Raw genomic sequence first — 20,679 nt, forward strand, 5'->3', positions numbered from 1 at the left:
ATCCATTATCAATTCATTTAGTATATTATTTTTACAGCAGGGCACCCTGGTCATAGTTCCAAGGGGTAAATGAGTGCTTGTGGTTACTCATAGAACAGAGCACAGGCCAAGAGAGTATTAAACACAGCTCTCCCTACTGCATGCCACCTTGAAAGAGCTGAAAGTAGATAGGTCCCCAGAACAAGCCCTGAAGGCAGCTGCACAAAGGACCTGAAGCTTAGAATAGTGCTCCCCTTCACCAGTTACAGAGCCCAATTTTAACAAATATTTAAACTAAAAGAAAGGAAAAAGGCAGGAAAATGAGCAAAAAAGCAAAAAAAGAAACTCAGAACAGAAATTTATTTTGGTGACAAGGTAGACTCAAACTCAAAGAGGACAACAAAATCAATGTGGCTGCATCTAAAACTTCATTTCTGAAAAACAGAGAAATGAGTTGAATATATAAGATGACAAGTCACTCCCCAACTTGATAAATGGTCAAAGGATACTAATAGGCAATTTTCAAATAATGTAATTAAAGTTCTCCATAGTCATGCAAAAAGTGCTCTAAATCATCATTAGTTAGAGAAATGTGAATTAAAACAATTCTGAGGTACCACTCCATACCTATCAGAATGACTATTAGAAAAGGAAAATGACAAAACTTGAAGGGGATATGGGAAAGTTGGGGCAAGAATGCACTGGGGGAGTTGTGAATCAATTCAATTGTTCAGGAGAACAATTTGGATTTATGCCCAAAGGGCTATAAAACAGTACATAAACTTTTGTTTGTAACCCAAAGAGATAAAAAACAAAAAGGGGAAAGACCCATATGACAAAAATATTTAAAGTAGTTCTTGGAGGCCTCACAGTATCAGATCTCAAATGTAATAATGGATATATTTGAGAGTATTTGATAGCAAGGGGAGGACAGACTTGGGTGTAAGTGCCTGTCAGCTCCCTCTCTCAATATACCACTAATACTTTGACAACAGAAGGGTTTTTCTCTGAAATGGTGACTAAACAGAAAAAGGAGCCAGCACTGATGGCTTGAGGGAAGACTTTCCTAGCTGATGAAGTGGGTGGTATCTCTGGCTGGATAATCATAGACCCTCCTCAGGCAGAAGCCTCCCCCTTGGGTAAAGCCTGCACCTCAGGGGGTCTTGCTCCAAATGGAATCTGACCTGAGCAGCTCTCCCAGACCCCTTTCCTCTCCCTGTCTCTTTTAATGATTTCACCTTTTATCCAACTGCGAACTGTTTATTACTATGAATCAAAGTAGTTAAAGATGGGGAGGATGGAGGTAATCAGAAAAAAACCCTAAAAGTCCCAATCTACAAGGTCTTGACCCCCAAATTGGCTGCAACCAGAGGTTCACCTTCCATTCCCCTTAAATCTTATTCCTATCTATGATCTACGCTATTTGAAATAAGGTTAGTTCCTTCTGTAAGGTAAGGTATGGGTTGAGTCTTTGGGATCTGCTCCCAGAGTCCTAGACCCCTCAGGAATCAGGAGATCTCAATCTCCTTTAGTTGGTATTAAATGCTGACAGGAACAACATGCTTTAGGGATATGACTGTTCAAGAAACCCTTTGGTTTGGTTCCCGAATTGGTCATCGAGCAAGCTACTCCACTCCTCTCACCTCGAGCTCCCTGACCAAAAGCTCCTCCTTCAGGATTCTTTCTCCCACAATGCCTTGCTTCCTCCAACCGATGATCCATGTCAATCAGCCTGCCTTTCAACATTCTAAAAAGGTTGCTGTTAACCCATACTGCCTTTACAATACTTTGTACTATAAAGCAATCATCATCAAAATAAACTAGTATTGGCTAAGGAATAGAATGGTAGATCAATGGAGTAGAGCAGATAACACAATATGCAGGGGTAAATGATCCTAGCAACCTAGTGTTTGATAAACCCAAAGACTCCAGCTTTTGGAATAAGAACTTACTCTTTAACAAAACTGCTGAGAAAATTGTTAAACAGTACGGCAGAAGCTAGGTATAGACCAATATCTCATACCCAATACCAAGATAAGCTCAAAATGGATATAAAATTTAGAAATAAGAGTGATACCATAACCAAATTAAGGAAACACAGAATAGTTTACCTGGCAGATCTTTAGAGAAGGGAAGACCAAATAAGAGATAGAGAATACACGATATAAAATGAATAATTTTGATTATATTAAATTAAAAGGCTTTTGTACAAACAAAACTAATCTAACCAAGATAAGAAGAGAAACAACAAATGGGGGGGGGTTATAACAAATGTCTCTGATAAAGATCTAATTTCTCAATTTAATAAAAAAACTAGGTCAAAGTTATATAAGCCATCCCCCAAACGACAAATGGTCAAAGGATTATGAACAAGCAATTTTCAGATACAGAAATCAAAGTCACCAATAATCATAGGAAAAAATGTTCTAAATCACTCTTGATTAGAGAATGCAAATTAAAACAACTCTGAGTTACCACCTCACACCTATCAGATTGGCCAATATGGCACTAAAGGAAAGTGGTGAATGTTAGAAAGGATATGGCAAAACTGAGACACTAATGCATTGTTGGTGGAGTTCTGAATTGATCCAACCATTCTGGAGGGCAATTTGGAACTATAGCCAAAGAGCTATAAAACTGTGTTGTATTCTTTGATCTGGTAATACCACTACTCTCTTGGTACAGACTGAAATTTATTCATGCCTTCTTATTCTGTGCAATTTATATTTATGTCTTTCCTCTATATAAGTTTTCATAAATTCTTTTTTTTAATTTTTAAACCCTAATATCTTTTATATATATCCTTCTGTATTAATTTTTTTTATTTTTGTTATAGGGCTAGGCAATGGGGGTTAAGTGACTTGCCCAGGGTCACACAGGTGGGAAGTGTCCGAGGCCAAATTTGAACCCAGGACCTCCTGTCTCCAGGCCCGGCTCTCAATCCACTGAGCCATCCAGCCGCCCCCCCCTCTATATAAGTTTTAAAAATTTAATGAAGATCTTTCTCTGGGTTCATTACCAGTGCAACATTTAGGTATTAGATCATCCCATATCCCACTATATAACCAGTCTTCTTTTCTAATCATACAAGTTACTGATATTGCTTATGCTACAATAGCATATTACACCAATCATCCATACACCAATCATCCACATTTTCATTGTCCTTTGGATTATGGGTAATTTCAAGATTCTGGTATTTAATGATTTGCTGTCACAAAGTTGATAATTTGAGTTAAAAAAGAAACAACTTTTTTTGTGTGTGTAGCTGAGAGTAGCTATATGTTTTTGAAATCACTGTGCAATGTTCTGATTTTTATCCAGTCCACTTTCTTCTTAATATTCTCTGCCCAACTCACGGTCCATTTGAAGTAGACAAGATATATATTCTGATGTACTAATAAACCAATGGGTGCCCATCCAACTGTTTTTAATCTGGGAAATATGTATATTCTTCACCAATTAAGATTTTGCCTTTTATAGACTGCTATCCTGATCATTTTTGAGATGTTACAAATCTCAATGAAAAAGCCTTATAGTATTCTGAAGCTAAATATAATTAACATCAAACAGCACAATGTCTTCTACAAGTGGAAAAATCTAGAAAATTTTGCAATTTATAGGAAAAATTCTCCCTTCAGTTTGGACTTTGTGTAGAACATCCTCCATGACTCTAACAAACACTTTTAGTAAGCATACAATTTCCCATTTTGTTTCACTTAGTATTAATAATCAGAGGATAGTTAAACAAACAAATTGCTACATATATATATCAGAAATTTAATGTGATCTTAATATATACAAAAGAAACACCATTGTGGAAGAAAGCCTTTAAAGATACAGTTTCCTATGAAAGACTACTCTGATTGATACAATGATCCAAGCTAATTCCAAAGAATTCATGATGAAAAATGCTATCTACCCCCAGAAAAAGAGCTAGTGAACTGAGTGCAAACTGTGTTTGATTTTTAGAATATTTTTTTTGTTGCTTTTTGTTGTTGCAATATAGGAAACTATGGATATCATTTTGCTTGCTTTCTCATTGGGTAGGAGATGAGTACAAAGGTGGGAGAGATTTGGAACTCAAAGTTTAAAAAGAATGTTAAAAAATAAATAATGCATTTATTTAAAAATGAAGATATAGTTTCTTCTACAAAGGCAAATATTTTTATTTTTGGAGGCAAGCAAAAAAATAAACACCGTGAAACTTTTTATTTCTCCATGCCTCCCAATCATATGACTACAAAGATGTCTTGTACCATAGAAAATCATTTGTAAAATCCAAACTTCTTTTTCACATTTTTAAAATGACTTAATCAGCAAAAAATAGGCTTCTCTTTTTTTTTCTTATCCTAACTTCCTCCCTTCTCTCACCACCACTTCCACCATCCTGACCACTACCCCTGAGAACTAAAGTAAAACAAAATCCCTGTTACAAACATGTATAGTCAAACAAAACAAACTTTCACATTGGCTATGTACACAAAGAAATATTTCACATTCTGTGTATTAGGAGGTGGGTACCATGTTTCATTAGTTCTCTGGAATCATGACTGTGTGAAGATGGGATTAATCCTACCCTGCCCATTTCTAGATTTATTCACCAAAAGTGTAAACACCACCACTTAATCTCAAGTGGGGGAGGTCCGTGATCCACATGTACAAGAGTAGGTGATGAATCAGAACTGACTGACTGCCCCTTAGGCAGTCCTAAGCAAAGTCTATATTGTAATTGGTACATGTGAAATGGGAGGAAGGCATGGGAAATGACGAAAGAAATAGTCTTAATAAATTGCAAGAAATACCAGGGAGCTCTTTGGTTTTGAATTGAACCTGCAGGAGCTCTGGCTAAGGACCTTGGACTGCTTTATATTTCTCCTTAAAACTACACGAAGTGAGTGAAAAAAAGACTGACTCCCTTCCTTAGCTCCCCTGGAGATACTAGCCTCTGGAGGGGTCCCTTGATTAGGAGGAGGCCTCGTGGCTAAAACCCTTGTTAATTGACCTTCAGGCTCTCCAGTTGGGGCCTCTGAAGTCCTGCTGGAGTAAAGCCAGTGATTGAACACATAAACTAGTTCATTAAGCTAGATCTCTGACTCTGCCCTCTTCTCATTTCTCTACTCTCACTCTCTCCCTATATTTTATAAAAAATCATTTGGAATTGATACATAATCATTTCCTGGCAACCACCCCTTTGAATATTCAGTACAACCATAATTATTCCCTCTTTACAACTTATCAATATAATGATCAGAGTTTCTATTTCTTTCAAAGTTGTTTGTGTTTACCATATTATTATCAATATATAAAATGTCCTGGTTCTGTACACTTCATAATTTATGAGCTCATACAAATCTTCCCAAGTTTATCTGAACTCATTCCATTCATTAATTCTTAGAGCACAATCAAATTCCATCATCTTTATATGCCAGAACTTATTCAGTCATTCCTGAATTTATGGTCACCCCTTAGATATAAATTTTTGCCCACCTTGAAAAGATTATTAATAATTTTGTACATTTTTAGAATGTATTGTTTTATACTAATCTCTTTTTAAATTTATCCTCCCTCTAATTCAATAGTCTCAATAGTCTACCTTTTCGCCTTTCTCTCCTACTTCTCTATTAAATGAGATATATTTCTGTATGTTACTATGCATGTATGTGCATATGTATCTATATTCCTTCTTCCTCTGATCAGTTCCTCTGGTCTTGATCCTCTGATCAAATTCAAGTGTAAGAAGCTCCCTCCATCCCTTCCTCCATATCTATACAGATATCTAATTGTGCACACTGATTACTTGAAAAAAATTTCTCTTATATTCTTTTCTTTTCCTCCCATAATATATTACCCTTACCTTTTCTTTGCATTCCTCTCTTAACATCATTAAGACTACTCCCAGACCTTTTCTAATAAGACTTTCTTTACAACCCTTGAAGAAAATAGCAATCAAAGATGATGCATATATCACCTACCAATATTTTGAATGTGAGCAGTTTATTCTTATTAGTCTGTTATGATCATTTGTGTTAAATTTTTAAAATGTTTTTCTTAACTCCTGCTTTTGAATTTCATAAGTTTCTACATAGCCCTGATCTTTACAGGTAGAACACTTGGAAGTCATCTATTTTATTAAAAATCCTTTCTTTCTTTATAGGATTATACTTAAGTTTTGTTAGGTAAGTTCTTTTAAGGCCATGAATATACATACATATATATATGTATGTATGTATGTATGTATGTATGTATGTATGTATATCTTTTGCCTTTTAGAATATCATATTCCAAGTTTTCCACTTCTTAAAGTATTGATTGCTAAATTTGTGATTTTTACTGTGACTCTTTTGATATATGAACTCTTTCTGGTTTCTAGGAATGTTTTTCTTTGAGCTAGATGGTCTGGGTTTGACCTATAATGTTCCTGGAAGTTTTCTTTTCAAGTTTTTTTTTTTTTTTAAGAACAAACTGATCAAATCTTTCTACCTCTAGTTCTAAGAAATCTAGGCTATTTTATGATGTAGATGTTCTTTTTTTTTAAATGGTGTTCAGGTAGTCCAAAGATTCTTACATGTTTTTCTTCTTGATCTGTTTTCTAGGTCAGTTGTTTTTACTTTTAGATTTTTTACATTTTAAAAAAAAACTTTTGACTTTGTTTTATGGTTTTCTTTGTTTTATGGCATCACTAGATACTAATTTTCAGGAAATTTGGTAACTCTTGTGGTTCTCCAAGCTATTAAATCCTTTTCAATTCTTTCTTCCATAGCTCTCATTTCTTTTCCAATTTTTTCCCTTAACATTCTCCTGAATTGGGTACCACCCTACTGTTGCTTATTTCTGAACTTGCTTCTCTCTTAAGACATTGTTTAGGACCTACAACCACTCCTTAACCCAGAAAAGAACATTTCTAGGTACAATTTGGCTCAGTCCAAACTGGACTAGAAAGTGGGTAACAAAGCTGTTAGTTGATACCTGTTCCTGTTGTGGTGCCCCTGTATTGACCTAGGACCTCCTCTTTATGCTTCAAGTGGCAAGTTCCTAGCCAAGCCCCTTCCCCAGTGTCTAAAAACCTGTCTCTCTATGCAGACTGGGTTGGTATTTTTTTCTTGAATTTGACTTTCAGGATTCAATCTGATGTGTTTTTAGATGTTTTGGAGGAGTTATAAGCAAAGAGCTCTTTGTACTTCCTGATATTCCATCATCTTGACTCCTCCCCCCCACTACATTTTTATCAAATAAATCCAAAATACTTGAACAAGTCATTTTTAATAAAGTTTCAAAGAGATGAGTAGGCAGGTATATAAGGTGACCCAAAAGCCTTAGTGTAGTTGTAAGCTTTAATAAAAGTCACATGTTGGAAGACAACCTTTATGGTTATCTAGTTCTTGGTACTAAGTTGGTACAACAAAACCTTTAACTCTTATTTTTTCTAATACTTCTCTGCAACGCTTTTTTCCTGCTGCCCAAACAGAAGAGGGTTCAACAGTACAATGGGCTCTGTTTAGTTATGGCACTCATTGGCTTCCAGGCCATAACCATAAAGTATGCAGTAGTACCACAACAAAAATTGCTGTCCTTTTCATCCTAAAATAGCATTGTATCTGTGGAATCCATGGTCCAGTATTCCAAGTATTAGGCTTAAAAAGCTGAATTAAATCTTGGGGACAACCCACCCCATTGGTCCCCTCTTTTACTCCTTTTTACTCCCATTCTATTTCTTCTATGAATCCTTACAATATATTTTGTTTCTAAGTCTCCACACATGTGAATAAAAGAATTGAAAGATGTGGGAAAACAGTCAGGTTAACTAAGCATAAAATATTTAATGCCATAGAAAATTAAGAAAACACATAAAAGACTTAAAGTAGACCAATAAGAATGTATATAGTTCTTCTCCTTCTTCATTGGAATTCAATTTCCTTCCAGAAATATATACAGTCACTCAGACTCATAGTACAACCCTGATGTTTGAGGCCCTTTTAGAAATGAAATGAAATTGAGTTACTACAGAAGCAAGTTTTCAACATTCTAAAGAGTCTCACTTTCAGTTCTACAAAACAGGATTCTTCCTGCCTTTTATTACTACTCTATAAGAGCTTCTTGAGGAAAGAAAAATTGTTTCTCGTGTTTCTTCTTTTCTTCCTTCCACTAGACCTCCACTGTCCCACTAATTTACAATAACAGTGGAAGGCAAACCCGGGTGTTTGGTTTCCCTATTTCAGGCATGGAACAGGCTTTTACTGCTTCTCTAGTTCCAGGGCCATGGGCAGTATCTTCCCAAGAGTCTGATGTTCTAAAAGACATGCATGTTGTCTCCTTGGAAGGGTAGATTATGGATGGAATTCTCTTCTTCCGTAATGCTGGTTCCTCCTAGCATTCCTTCTCTCCTACAAGGCAGAGTCCTAGCACTTTCATGGGTCTGGCACTGCTTAGGAAACTCTCCTTTTATCTCTAGAAATCTATGACTTAGGTACTCTTACTATATGGCTATGCAAGTCTGCTTTCTGGTAATCTTTTGATATTACAAATTACTATACTGTGTCTCTGTCATCGGCTCTCCTGGGCTGGATCCATATATTTACATCTTAAAAACTTGGAGTCCAGGAGCTCTTCCTGGTATGTAGCATCTCAAGCCAAAAGGTTTCCATCTCTGAGGTTGAGAAGAGGAAAGACAGGTAGTCCCTGGGAGATTATACCAAGTTGCAGACCTTCTATAGGGAGCAAATTCCTGCCTCAAATCTATGTTGTCTGACCTGTCTTTAGCTTTCTCAGGATCACATCAAAAAGGGAAAGTGGGAAAAGAATGATATTGCAATAAGCTTTTAATTGGCTAAGCACAAAAGGGAGGCACCAATGCACAATAGTCCAAATTAATCAATCCTCAATCAATCCATAGCAGCCCAAGACAATCAATTTATTCTTAAGAGATGAGGTCAAGGAGAAAGCCTTATCTTCAATGAAGCATTGTTGAGTAAGCTACAGTTGAGGTCTCCCAAGTCATTCAATAGAGCTATCAAAAGGTTAGACTCTAACAGAAAATATAAAATCCCAAAGGCTAAACCAAGATGACTAGGGAACTAATCTATTAAACTATCCCCTATGCCTATATGTTATGATATTATGCATTTATCATCATTCATTCAATTATCTCTTCATTAATAGTATCATTTGTTAATGGATGACATGGAAGACCATCTAAATGTTCCACTCAATTTACTTATAAAGTTGACCAAAATGTGCTGTCCTTGAACTGTCAAGTTCCCTCAACGTTAGTTTTATCATATATTGGGGAATTAATTTTGTTTTTATTTTTTCTCCATGAGAATCACATGTATGAAATTATAATGGCATTCACCAAGAAGCCAATTTTGATTTACTGGAAAGGGAAAATGCTTGTGGAAAGTATTATGGTCTATTGATTTGGGTGAGGTATGGTAAGAATAGTTAGGTGATACTGAATAAGGTGAAATTAGACTGATCTCTTATTTCCTGGATGTTTCTACCAGGGATACAAAAAGCAGAGCCTTATGAAATGATCATCTGATGGATGGGTGGCACAAAGGAAGCTTATTCCTGAAGAAAGATTTGTAGAAAATCAGCTATATTCTGTAAGAGAAGCATAAAATACAATAAAGTAAAAATATCTTTACCCAAAGAAATTTTGGAAAGAAAAGTCTGGGATCTGAAGTCATATTAACAGTTCAGAATAAACACAAATAAGGAAATAATTAATGATTTTTTTTCCTTTAAAGGAATAGTGACATAATATAGTGGGAAAAGTATTAGATCCAGAATCAAGAAACTGGGATCCACATCCACTTTACAATTTCTTCTCAATAATATACTTGAGATTTTTTCTTCACTTGTAACATGAGGGAATTAAGTGAGATGATCTCTAAGATCTAGTATTTGCTGATATTTTGATTCTGCATATAAAATAAGAAATAATATTGGAAAGGAAAGCAGGGTAACCTCAGTAGTGCTACAATTTAATTTCATTTCTCTGGCCAAAAGAAAAATCCGGTTTGTTATTCTAAAGCAATGCATATTACATTATTTATAGAATACTGTGATCATGCTGCATCTTGGATAACATGTCTCTTTTCATCTCTCATTCCATGGTAATTGTTTTTTTGTATCCTACTGAAATAGCTGAACATTGTACTATTTTTTTTAACGCAATTAGATACTTTACCAATAAGAGTATCTTTAACCTGAATGGTATTATGGAAATACCACTGTCAGACATGCCTCTAATTACTAGAAAGTTTGTATCTTGGAAAGCTTTCCAGTTGGCAGAGCAAAAGAATAGCATTCCAACATTTTTGAATACTAATGCTAGCCCAAAAAAACCAAACAATAAGATCTTTCAGCAAGATATTTCAACCATAAAGATTCTGTTTTGGGCTTTGATACGGGGTTGGACTATTAGTCATTCATTTTTTTGATGGTGACACTTCCTAAGAAGGGTGAAATTGAAGTGATCCTTCATATTGGATTAAAAATATATGCACATAAATCATCAGCATTTCTACATATTTCCAACACATCACAGCAGCAAGAGTTAGAAAGAGAAACACCATTTAAAATCACCCTAGACAATATAAAATACTTAGGAATCTACCAAAACAAAGAGAGGAATTATACAAACAGAACTACAAAACATGGAAGAACAAAAGATCAAGAATATCAAGGGAAATAATGAAAAAAAAAACATGAAGGAAGGTGGCCTAGCAGTACCAGATATTAAACTATACTATAAAGCAGCAGTCATCAAAATGGTATGGTACTGGCTAAGAGATAGAAGGGAGGATCAGTGGAATAGACTTGGGGTAAGTGACATCAGCATTATGATAAACCCAAAGAGCCCAACTTTTGGGACAAAAATCCACTATTTGACAAAAACTGTTGGGAAAATTGGAAAACAATATGGGAGAGATTAGGTTTAGATCAACATCTCACACCCTATACCTCAGAATGGGCGAATGATTTGAATATAAAGAAGGAAACTATAAGAAAATTAGGTGAACATAGAATAGTATATCTGTCAGATCTATGGGAAAGAGAAAATTTTAAAACCAAGCAAGAATTAGAAAAAAATTACAAAACGTAAAATAAATAATTTTGATTATATTAAATGAAAAGGTTTTTGTACAAACAAAAACAATGCAAACAAAATCAGAAGTGAAACAACAAACTGGGAAAAAAATCTTTATAACAAAAAATTCTGACAGAGGTCTAATTAGTCAAATGTAAAAGGAGCTAAATCAATTGTGTAAAAAAAAAAAATCAAGCCATTCGCAAATAGATAAATGGCAAGGGACATGAATAGGCAATTTTCATACAAAGAAATCAAAACTATCAATAAGCACATGAGAAAGTGTTCTAAATCTCTAATAATTAGAGAAATGCAAATCAAAACAAATCTGAGGTATCACCTCATACCTAGCAGATTGGCTAAAATGATAGAAGGGGAGAGTAATGAATGTTGGAGGGGATGTGGCAAAATTGGGACATTAATGCATTACTGGTAGAGTTGTGAACTGATCTAACCATTCTGGATGGCAATTTGGAAATATGCCCAAAAAGCACTAAAAGACTGCCTGCCCTTTGATCCAGCCATAGCATTGCTGGGTTTGTACCCCAGAGATCATAGGGAAAAAGGCATGTACAAAAATATTTATAGCTGTGCTCTTTGTGGTGGTAAAAAACTGTAAAATGAGAGTATGCCTGTCAGTTGGGGAATGGCTGATGTGTTATTGGAATTTGGGGTGCTTGGAGGTTCACTGAGCTTTAATATTTAGATATATGATATAAACTTCCTGTGGATGTTTTAGGGACTTGGAAACTACATTTCCAATTATTCCTCTTGTAATACAGGTAGATAGGAAGTGTGATCACATAGACAAAGGCATAAAGTCTCAGAACTTGATTGAGACACTCTTTTTTTCATAAGATGCAGCCAGGTGGGCAGAAGGAAATGGCGGGCGATTTGAATTAGATCTTAGCAGGCACGTGGCCTTCTTAATTACCAATATGCCTTTAAATAAACTATTAATACTTTTGAATATATCCATCAATATTAATATTATTTGTAACACTGATCAAATTGTGGTATATGCTGGTGATGGAATACTATTGTGCTCAAAGGAATAATAAACTGGAGGAATTCCATGTGAACTGGAATGACCTCTAGGAATTGATACAGAGAGAAAGGAGAAGAACCAGGAGAACATTATACACAGAGACTGATACACTGCGGTAAAATCAAATGCAATGGACTTCTGTACTAGCAGCAATGCAATGACCCAGGACAATTCTGAGGGATTTATGGAAAAGAACGCTACCCACATTCAGAGGAAGAACTGCAGGAGTAGAAACACAGAAGAAAAACAACTGCTTGAACACATGGGTTGATGTGGACACGATTTGGGATGTAGACTCTTAATGACCACGCTAGAACAATTATCAATAATATGGAAATAGATCTTGATAGATGACACAGAAGTGGAAATGCGCATCAGCTATGGGGGCAGGGGTTGGGGGGAGGAGGGTAAGAACATGAATCATGTAACCATGGAAAAAATTTTTCTAAAAAATAAAAAAAAAAATTGACTTTTTTTTCAGAAGTTTAATTTTTCTTATAAAAACAAGCATAAAATATTTGTACTTTTCACAGCATTATTTTTAGGAAAATACATTATAAATGCTAATCTATAATTTACTATTATTTTACATGAAAATACTAGGGGAAAGGAGATAGAAAATAGGGACATGAGTTGTGATTTCACTTATATATGACTTCTAGATGAGGAAACTCCCTCTACCAATGTAGGTCAATACTTTCTCTGTATCCTACAGTCTAAGAGAGTTTCAAAGAGTAATAAATGATTAAGGGACAATGGGTTAGATGATTAGCAAAGTCTTTAAATGTATCTAAAGTTCTTTCTGAGGCAGCTATGTGGCACAGTAGGGTCAGGAAGACACATCTTCTTAAGTTGAAATCTAATCTCAGACACTTACTATGTGTGATGTGAGGCAAGTAACTTTTTGTCTCAGTTTCCTCATCTGTAAAACGAGCTGGAGAAGGAAATGGCAAACTGCTCCAATATCTTTGTCAAGAAAACCCCAAAGAGTCTGCTGCTGCAACTAAAATAACTCAACAACAAAAGAAACTTCTATCTTAAAAAGCCATCTTCAATATTTCCCTTTTCTCCTGGCTTTTGGATAAAATGTGTGTAAATCTGCATCAGTCCTGTCATACTGCTGAGTGATAATTTTATTATCTCTTTATTATCTGGAGAAAAGCTTAGTCCAGACAATTTGAGTTGAAAGAAATATAAACATACATTTATAAATTTGTTATTTCTTCTTCCTAAGATATTTGAGTATTCCTGTGTGTAAATCTGCATCAGTCCTGTCCTATTGCTGAGAGGTTTTTTTTTCATATTCTGATATTACTTTTTACTTTGTGCTCAAAATTACAGAATGGCAGGGTTAGAAGGGACTATAGAGACAATGGATGCAATAGCATTTTAAATTAAAACAAGGCCTTTTGTAAGGCAGTGTGTAGTTTTATTTCTTTGAGGCACTTTTTAAATACCAAAAGTTCAAAATCTAAATTTTAAAAAATCCTAATTATCTTCCTATCTTAAAATATCAACTTTGGAATATAAAATGTCAATGCAAAAATGTCTGAACATCCAAAAGGAAGAAGCAATAACAAACTTATAAACATTTGTCATTTCCTTCTTCAACTCATGTTACAGATTAAGAAACTGAGGCAAATGGAGTTAAATGACTTGCCTGGGGGTCATAAAACTAGGAAGTGATTGAGGATAGATTTGAATTCATGAAGATGAGTCTTCCTGACTTCAGGTCCAGCACCCTATCAACCCCACCCTGAGCCACTTAGTTTATTGGCCCTACTTAAAAGATCTAAAGAACTAAATTAAACCATAAGCAGTTACCCTTTACCACTGAACTAAAAGCAAATCCTTGATTTTTACTTTTCCCTTACACAGATATTAACCTCTAAAAGGTCTTCAGCTGTAACTTAAATGCAAGACCAAGACATATTGTTAGGGTAGTTTGGTAGGCTGCCAATAGTGTTCGAGTACTCATATAGAAATATGGAATATCAGAAACAAAAGATATCATTGCTTCTGTTTAATGTACTTATTGACCAATCAGACAATCTTTTGGTAAATGCTGCTTTCCATGACAGTCATATGTGAAATTCTTTGCATTTATTACCATAATACTCTGGCTTAAATAACAGATTTTTAAAAAATTAAGAATAGTTAAAAAGGAAAAAGAAAACAACTCTGAGTAATGATGTTTAATTTGTCAATAATTTGAGAGAAAAGGATGAAACTAGAATTAAGGAAAATAATGAAGAAACCAGGAAAGACATTCTTTCCTTTTTTTAATAGATAAATTAAAAGTGGATATGACTGTAAGACATCACTAGTTCAGCTAGTTCCTAGATTTTGCATAAGAAAATACTGATGCCCGGGAACTAAGTAACTATCCAAGACAACTACAGGTAATAAGAATATCATTCAGGATTTGCATCAAGGTGCTTTGAATCTAAATCCAGTGCTTTACCATTATACCACAATGAACATAAGAAACAAATATGTAAGGATATATCTAGTAATGATATGTAAATCTACAATTATGAAAAAATCTATGGAATATCACCTATAATATCTTCTTTATTAAGGAATATATTTGCCTTTGAAAGAAATCTAATAGTAACTTCTGACATCAGAAGATAAAGCATATGCTTTCTGTTTAAAAAAAAAAAAAGAATTTCCTAAAAGCAGACAAGACTATATTTGCTCAGAACTTAAAAATCAATTTTAACTAAGATTAATTATTTTGTTGATATATTATTAGTACAGCAATACTAAAGTAAAGCAAATTTGTTTTAGTGAGATAACAAAATTCATCCATGTTCCTAAATTTCTACAATGTCATATAAATTACAATTTATTGCTCTTCAGAATGTAGTTTCAATTATCTTAATTATTATAATCTTAGATGTTAGCCAATTACCTTTTAAAAATCTTTCCAAATGAAAAAACTACAATGATTTGGTTTAAAGTATAAATTACACAAATAAATGACATACCTTGGCCTCCGAAATGCTAGGCCATACTGCTGACAGGCCAGTCCTACTGTGGGAGTATAAACAATAGGCATGAATTTCTCAATGTCAGAAGTCAGCACTCTGTAGAAGAGCTTTTCATTTTGATCCTGAAGACCCATTAGAAGAAGGTATCTGTAGAGAATGAAACATAATTAGAGCTAGATCTTAATGGACCTACATTTTAATTATAGAATACTTGCCCAGAAATCTAATTAAATTATTTTCTTTTTTTTTTTTTAATGATCATTTTTTTTAAACTCTTAACTTCGGTGTATTGTCTGATAGGTGGAAGAGTGGTAAGGGTGGGCAATGGGGATCAAGTGACTTGCCCAGGGTCACACAGCTGGGAAGTGGCTGAGGCCGGGTTTGAACCTAGGACCTCCTGTCTCTAGGCCTGACTCTCAACTCCACTGAGCTACCCAGCTGCCCCCTTAAATTATTTTCTAAAGCAAAGATATATGTTTTCTTAAATTTAGAGTGTATTATTTCTAAATATTCACTAGTAACATCATTCAACAGAATATACTGAAGAATTGTAAAACTGAGCTAGATATCAGACAAATGAAAACCGCTGAAAAATGACATAGCTTAAATGTTAAAGGCACTTTAACATTATTATTGCTGTTTTCAGGTTTGTCTGTCTCAATTCTATGGTGTTCCAGAAATGAGTGCATTATGTGTAATGTAAGAGGGAAATTTAGTTATTTTATAGATATGTATTTAAAGCGTGGCTGCCAGGAATCAACAATTCAAGTGGATTCCGTAATTAAATCAGACCTAAGTCAGCATCGGGTTAAGGCACTTATTTACAATCAGGAAGGTAAAAGTATAGGAATAAAGAGAAAGGGAGAGGCTAGTCCAGGCCTTCGAATGCCTGGACTAGAGAGAAGGTTAAAAGGCTAAATAAATGAAGCTGCAAGCCTCAAGGCCCAGATAGGCAGAGTTTGGAAGCGGCCTAGCTAGGCCAAGGAAGTCAGCCTAACTTACCCACATGACCATTCAGAGTAGAAGCTGCCTGAGGTCTCAGCTGAGATCCTTCAGTACCAAGCTCAAAGGGGGAACTGCCTCAGCAGGAAGTAACCAACAAACTTAAAGAGAAAGTGTCTTTCGTCACTTCCCGTGGGTCCACCTCTAATTCAAGTGGACAAATGGCAGTCTCTACATTGATTTGGACTGCCCAAAGGGCAGTCCTTTGTTCTTGATTTGGTATCTATTGTCAGGTGTGGGTAACTGGTCTCCCCTCCCCCACTAAGGAAGGTGAGGGTGACTGTCATTTCTATGCCTAAGTTAAGCACAAGTTTAACTAGGAATGGGCTAGAGCTAATTCTATTTACACAGTAATAAATTGTATTAGGTGTAAGAGAAGATAGCATCATATTCCAGTAATTCCTATGTGAAAAAAGTAAAAAAATATATCACCTGGTAAACTCTCTATGGGCAGTCTTCATCAAATATGCAATCCTCTAGAAAATGCAATTTTAGGCCTTTCAAACCAGAATAAATAGACAGAAAGTAGAGATAAGCCAGCCAAAGGACATATGGAACTAACAGAGGGAACAAAGGATCTGGTCATTCATCTGGACATGCATAGAGGCAGACAGAGACCAATCTTACTAGGAGCAAGGTTGAGGGCAGTGACTGGGAGATAGAAGAGAATGAGACGTGTTAAGGGGGATATTAAGACTAGTGATTGTAGCTTCGATCAGAGAAGATGTAATGTAGAGAATTTAGAGCAGTATAAACCTTTTTTTTATGACTTCTCTCCTCCTACCTGTCTAGGTAGCCTTTGCCCCATTGCCTTCCTCCCTAGTCTCTCACTAGGCAACTCAAACTATTTGAGCTGTTTGAATGCTCCCTTGGCTTGGGTAAAATGGAAAACACTAACTCATTTCTTCTTGGTAAGATAAAAGATGAACATTCCTTTACCATCTTCCCTTTCATTGTCTTCTAAGATCCTGAAGGTCTTATCATCTTCCCCATACTTATCAGTGCTGTCATCTAACCTATAGTCACAACCTTACTATCCCTAGGCTTTTTTATAGGACTGAACTCTTAGGATATCTAGGATTTTTCATGTCATATAATTTAACTTTCTTTTATATCTATTAAAGTATGAGGTTCTTGAGAATAGAAACCATAGAGCTTTTTTAATTTACATTCCTACCTTTTAGCACAGTGTTTGACCGACATTGTAAATGGTTAATAAATGCTTTTTTTAAACTAAAATTTTATTGATATAATTCTACTTTTACATACATCATCAAAATTTCTCTAAAAATCCTTATCAGAGTTATCTCATATAAAGAATAATATTTTTAAGTGGAAATTTTTCTTAATTGATGGATATTGAAAAAAGCCTGAAATATATGCAATATTCTACACACATAATCCTAACATGTCTACAGAAAAATGGGAGTGGGGGAAGAAAAGGACCTCCTCTTTGAGGTCATCTTTATTTTCTGTAATTTTTCAATATTAATTTTTGATTGTTTTGTGGCTGCTCTTTGCTTTTACTCCGTTGTGGTCTTTGTGTATAGTGTTTTTATTGTCTCTGCCTACTCCTGTATCATTTCATGTAATATACCTCTGAATTCATTATATTCACTGCTTCTTATAGCAAAGTAATATTCCATTACATTAATATATTACAATATGTTTAGCTTTTTTCCAGGCTATGGCATCTACTTTGTTTCCAGTTGTTTGGTTTAGTTATCACAAAAAGGTGCTACTATAATATTTTGGTGCATATAGGGACTTTATTTTTATCAAAATTCTTCTTTGGGCATATGCCTAGTAGTGGAATCTTCATCTGCATAATCCCATACTACTTTCTGAAATAGCTATACTGATTTACAGCTCCACCAAAAACAAATTAGTGTGCCTATCTTCAAAAAACCTCTTCAATACTGACTATATATCTATCTTTTGTCTTCTCTATCAATCTTCTGGATATAGGGTAAAACTTCAAAATTCTTTTGATTTATATTTCCTCTTATTATTGGTGACTTGGATTTATTCCTCTTTTATTTCATATTTCTTTCTTAACTAGGGGGCACAGTTTTTGAGCCATCTGTCCAACATTTTGTCACAGTTAAAAGCCCCCAGAATTTTAAAAAAGGAAATTCTGAGACCTTCTAACTCCTTTCCCCCTTAGACAAAAAGAGCTTCCATTATCATTCTAAGTATAGAGAAAAAGAACCATGAGCAGTATCACCAAGATTTTTTCCTTTTTCTTTAAATGTATTTTTATTTTTATTTTTTAAACATTTACCTTCCACCTTGATATCAATACCAAACATTATTGATCCCAAAGTAGAAGAGTGGTAAGGGCAAGGCAATGGGGGTTGAATAACTTGCCCAGAGTCACACAGATAGGAAGTGTCTGAATCCTGATTTGAATTCAGGACCACCCATCTCTAGGCCTGGATCTCAAATCACTGAGCTTCCTAGCTGTCCCCTTTCTTTAAATTTTTGATATTTTTTACATAATCTTTATTATCCAATATATCCCTTTCCTCTTCCGCACCCAGATGACTATTCCTTAAGTCAAATAATAAAAAAGGGAAGGGGAAGTAAAACTATTCAGCAAAGCTAATCAACACATCAACCAAACCTGACCTTACAGGCAGTATTCTATACTCACAGTTCTCTTCCACTGCAAAGGAGGAAGGAAGATCAATTCTTTTATCTTTTCCATGGGACCAACACAGGTTATCATAATATTACAAGATTCAATTTAGATTTTTTGTTACTGTTCTTTTCATTTTCCTCATTTATACTATTGTAGTCATTGTTCATATTATTTGTTTACATTAGTTTATCAGTTCTTATAACTTCTGTAGCTTGTGTTCTTCATATTCAACATTTCCTACAGTGCAGTGATATTCCATTTCAATCATTTATCAAAATTTGTTTAGTAATCAATGGGATCTACTTTGTTTCTAGTTATTTGCTACTATCAAAAGTGCTACAATAAATATTTTTCTATCAGGCCCCTCAACATTATTCCTAATCTGACGAATACAATGAGTAGGATACAATACAATGAAACTTCGAAAGAGTTGCCTTAGAAACAGACTGACAGATGAGCATTTCTTTTCCTTTGGCCCCCTCTTTAAAAAGTTTGCCCATCACTGTTCTAGATCAAAAATTATTTAACCTATTCTAGAAATTATAGCATAACCACTAGGTGTCACTGTGGATCTGGCAACCAACAAACCTTCCCCCTCCCACCATGTGCAGGGAAATGGAGTAGAGAGAAAATCCTCAAAAGTCTGGGCTGCTAGAGGCAGGCAGTGGTGGGCTTCCATCCTAGCTTCAAGCCCTTCTTCCCTTCCATCCCCAACTCAAAGCATGGCAGAAGAAAAAATGTTGGCCCCAGGTCCCCGTAGGCCATATTCATTCTTCTAGAGAGCCTTATTTGCATTGTATGGGCTCTTCCTGGGATCAGGCTCATCATTGATATTATACAGCCTTCACTTTTATCATCCTTTCTCCTTATACTATTCAAGTCAGATCATTTTCTCAGTTATTATGCTCTGTATCAGTTCATGTGTATCTTCCTGTATTTCTCTGGACTCTACATTACTTCTTAAGTCACAGGAATACTCATATACCTCAGTTTGTTTAGCTAATCTTCCAAAGATGGGCACTTTGTTTTTTCCCACTATAAAAGTGTTATTGTAAATATTTCTCTCAACTCAACCTCAAAGAGAGTTTCTCTCTCTCTTTAACCTACTTAAGATAAATGTTTTGCAGCAAGCCTGACCCACAAGAAGAGTTCATAAAATGCATTTCCCTCTCTATATTGCAGAGGTGAAAATATGGATGGGTACAGAATGTTGCATGTGCATGGTTGATCTTGGTTAGTTTTGCCGAATTATTTTTATATCTTCATTGTAAGGGAAGGCTCAGAGGCAGCTAAATTATTCAGTGGAAAGAGAGCCAAGCTTACAGACAGAAAGAGGTCCTGGATTCAAATCTGTCTTCAGACACTTCCTGATTTGGGTGACCCTAGGCAAGTCACTTTACCCCAATCGCTTATCCCTTACAATTTTTGTGCCAATACTTTGTACTGATTGTAAGACAGGAGATAAGGGTATAAAAAAATAAGGATGGGAAAGGGGGTGATGGAGGGAAGGATATTAATACAATATAAAATAAATCAATGAAAATATTTTTTAAAGACTGAAGATTACATTATAAAGACAAACTTAAACAAAGAAACTCTTAAATACTGAAAGACAAAGGTAGAGAAGAAAGAAGATACCTAAAAAGCTCAAAAGCATTAGCGATTATTGATAGGGTGAACAAAGTAAATTAAAGAGAATGCATTCATTTGCATTTATACATAAAGCCCTTTTAAAATATAGTTTCAAACTATTCTCCAAATTGATTTTATCTTATTCCCCCCCCTCCTACTGCACACTATATTACAATCAAATCAAATTCTACTACTCTTTCTTTGTATTTGTATATATTTGTATAATGTATATATATGAACATATGATTTCATTTCTCAGCTTCAAAGTAGCTATCGTTCATAC

The 20,679-nt window shown here is 35.0% G+C and overlaps 1 protein-coding gene across 1 annotated transcript in view; it reads right to left on the reverse strand.

Annotated features, from left to right (window-relative positions):
- Positions 1–20,679, reverse strand: part of ME1 (malic enzyme 1) — a 266,987-nt gene that overhangs the window by 178,438 nt on the left and 67,870 nt on the right. Inside the window, exon 3 of the mRNA XM_044676308.1 lies at positions 15,116–15,265. Coding sequence (XP_044532243.1) covers positions 15,116–15,265 — 150 coding nt within the window. The remainder of the gene's footprint in view (positions 1–15,115; positions 15,266–20,679) is intronic.

The sequence above is a fragment of the Gracilinanus agilis genome, chromosome 4 (genome assembly GCF_016433145.1).
Source record: "Gracilinanus agilis isolate LMUSP501 chromosome 4, AgileGrace, whole genome shotgun sequence".
Classification (NCBI taxonomy): Eukaryota; Metazoa; Chordata; class Mammalia; order Didelphimorphia; family Didelphidae; genus Gracilinanus; species Gracilinanus agilis.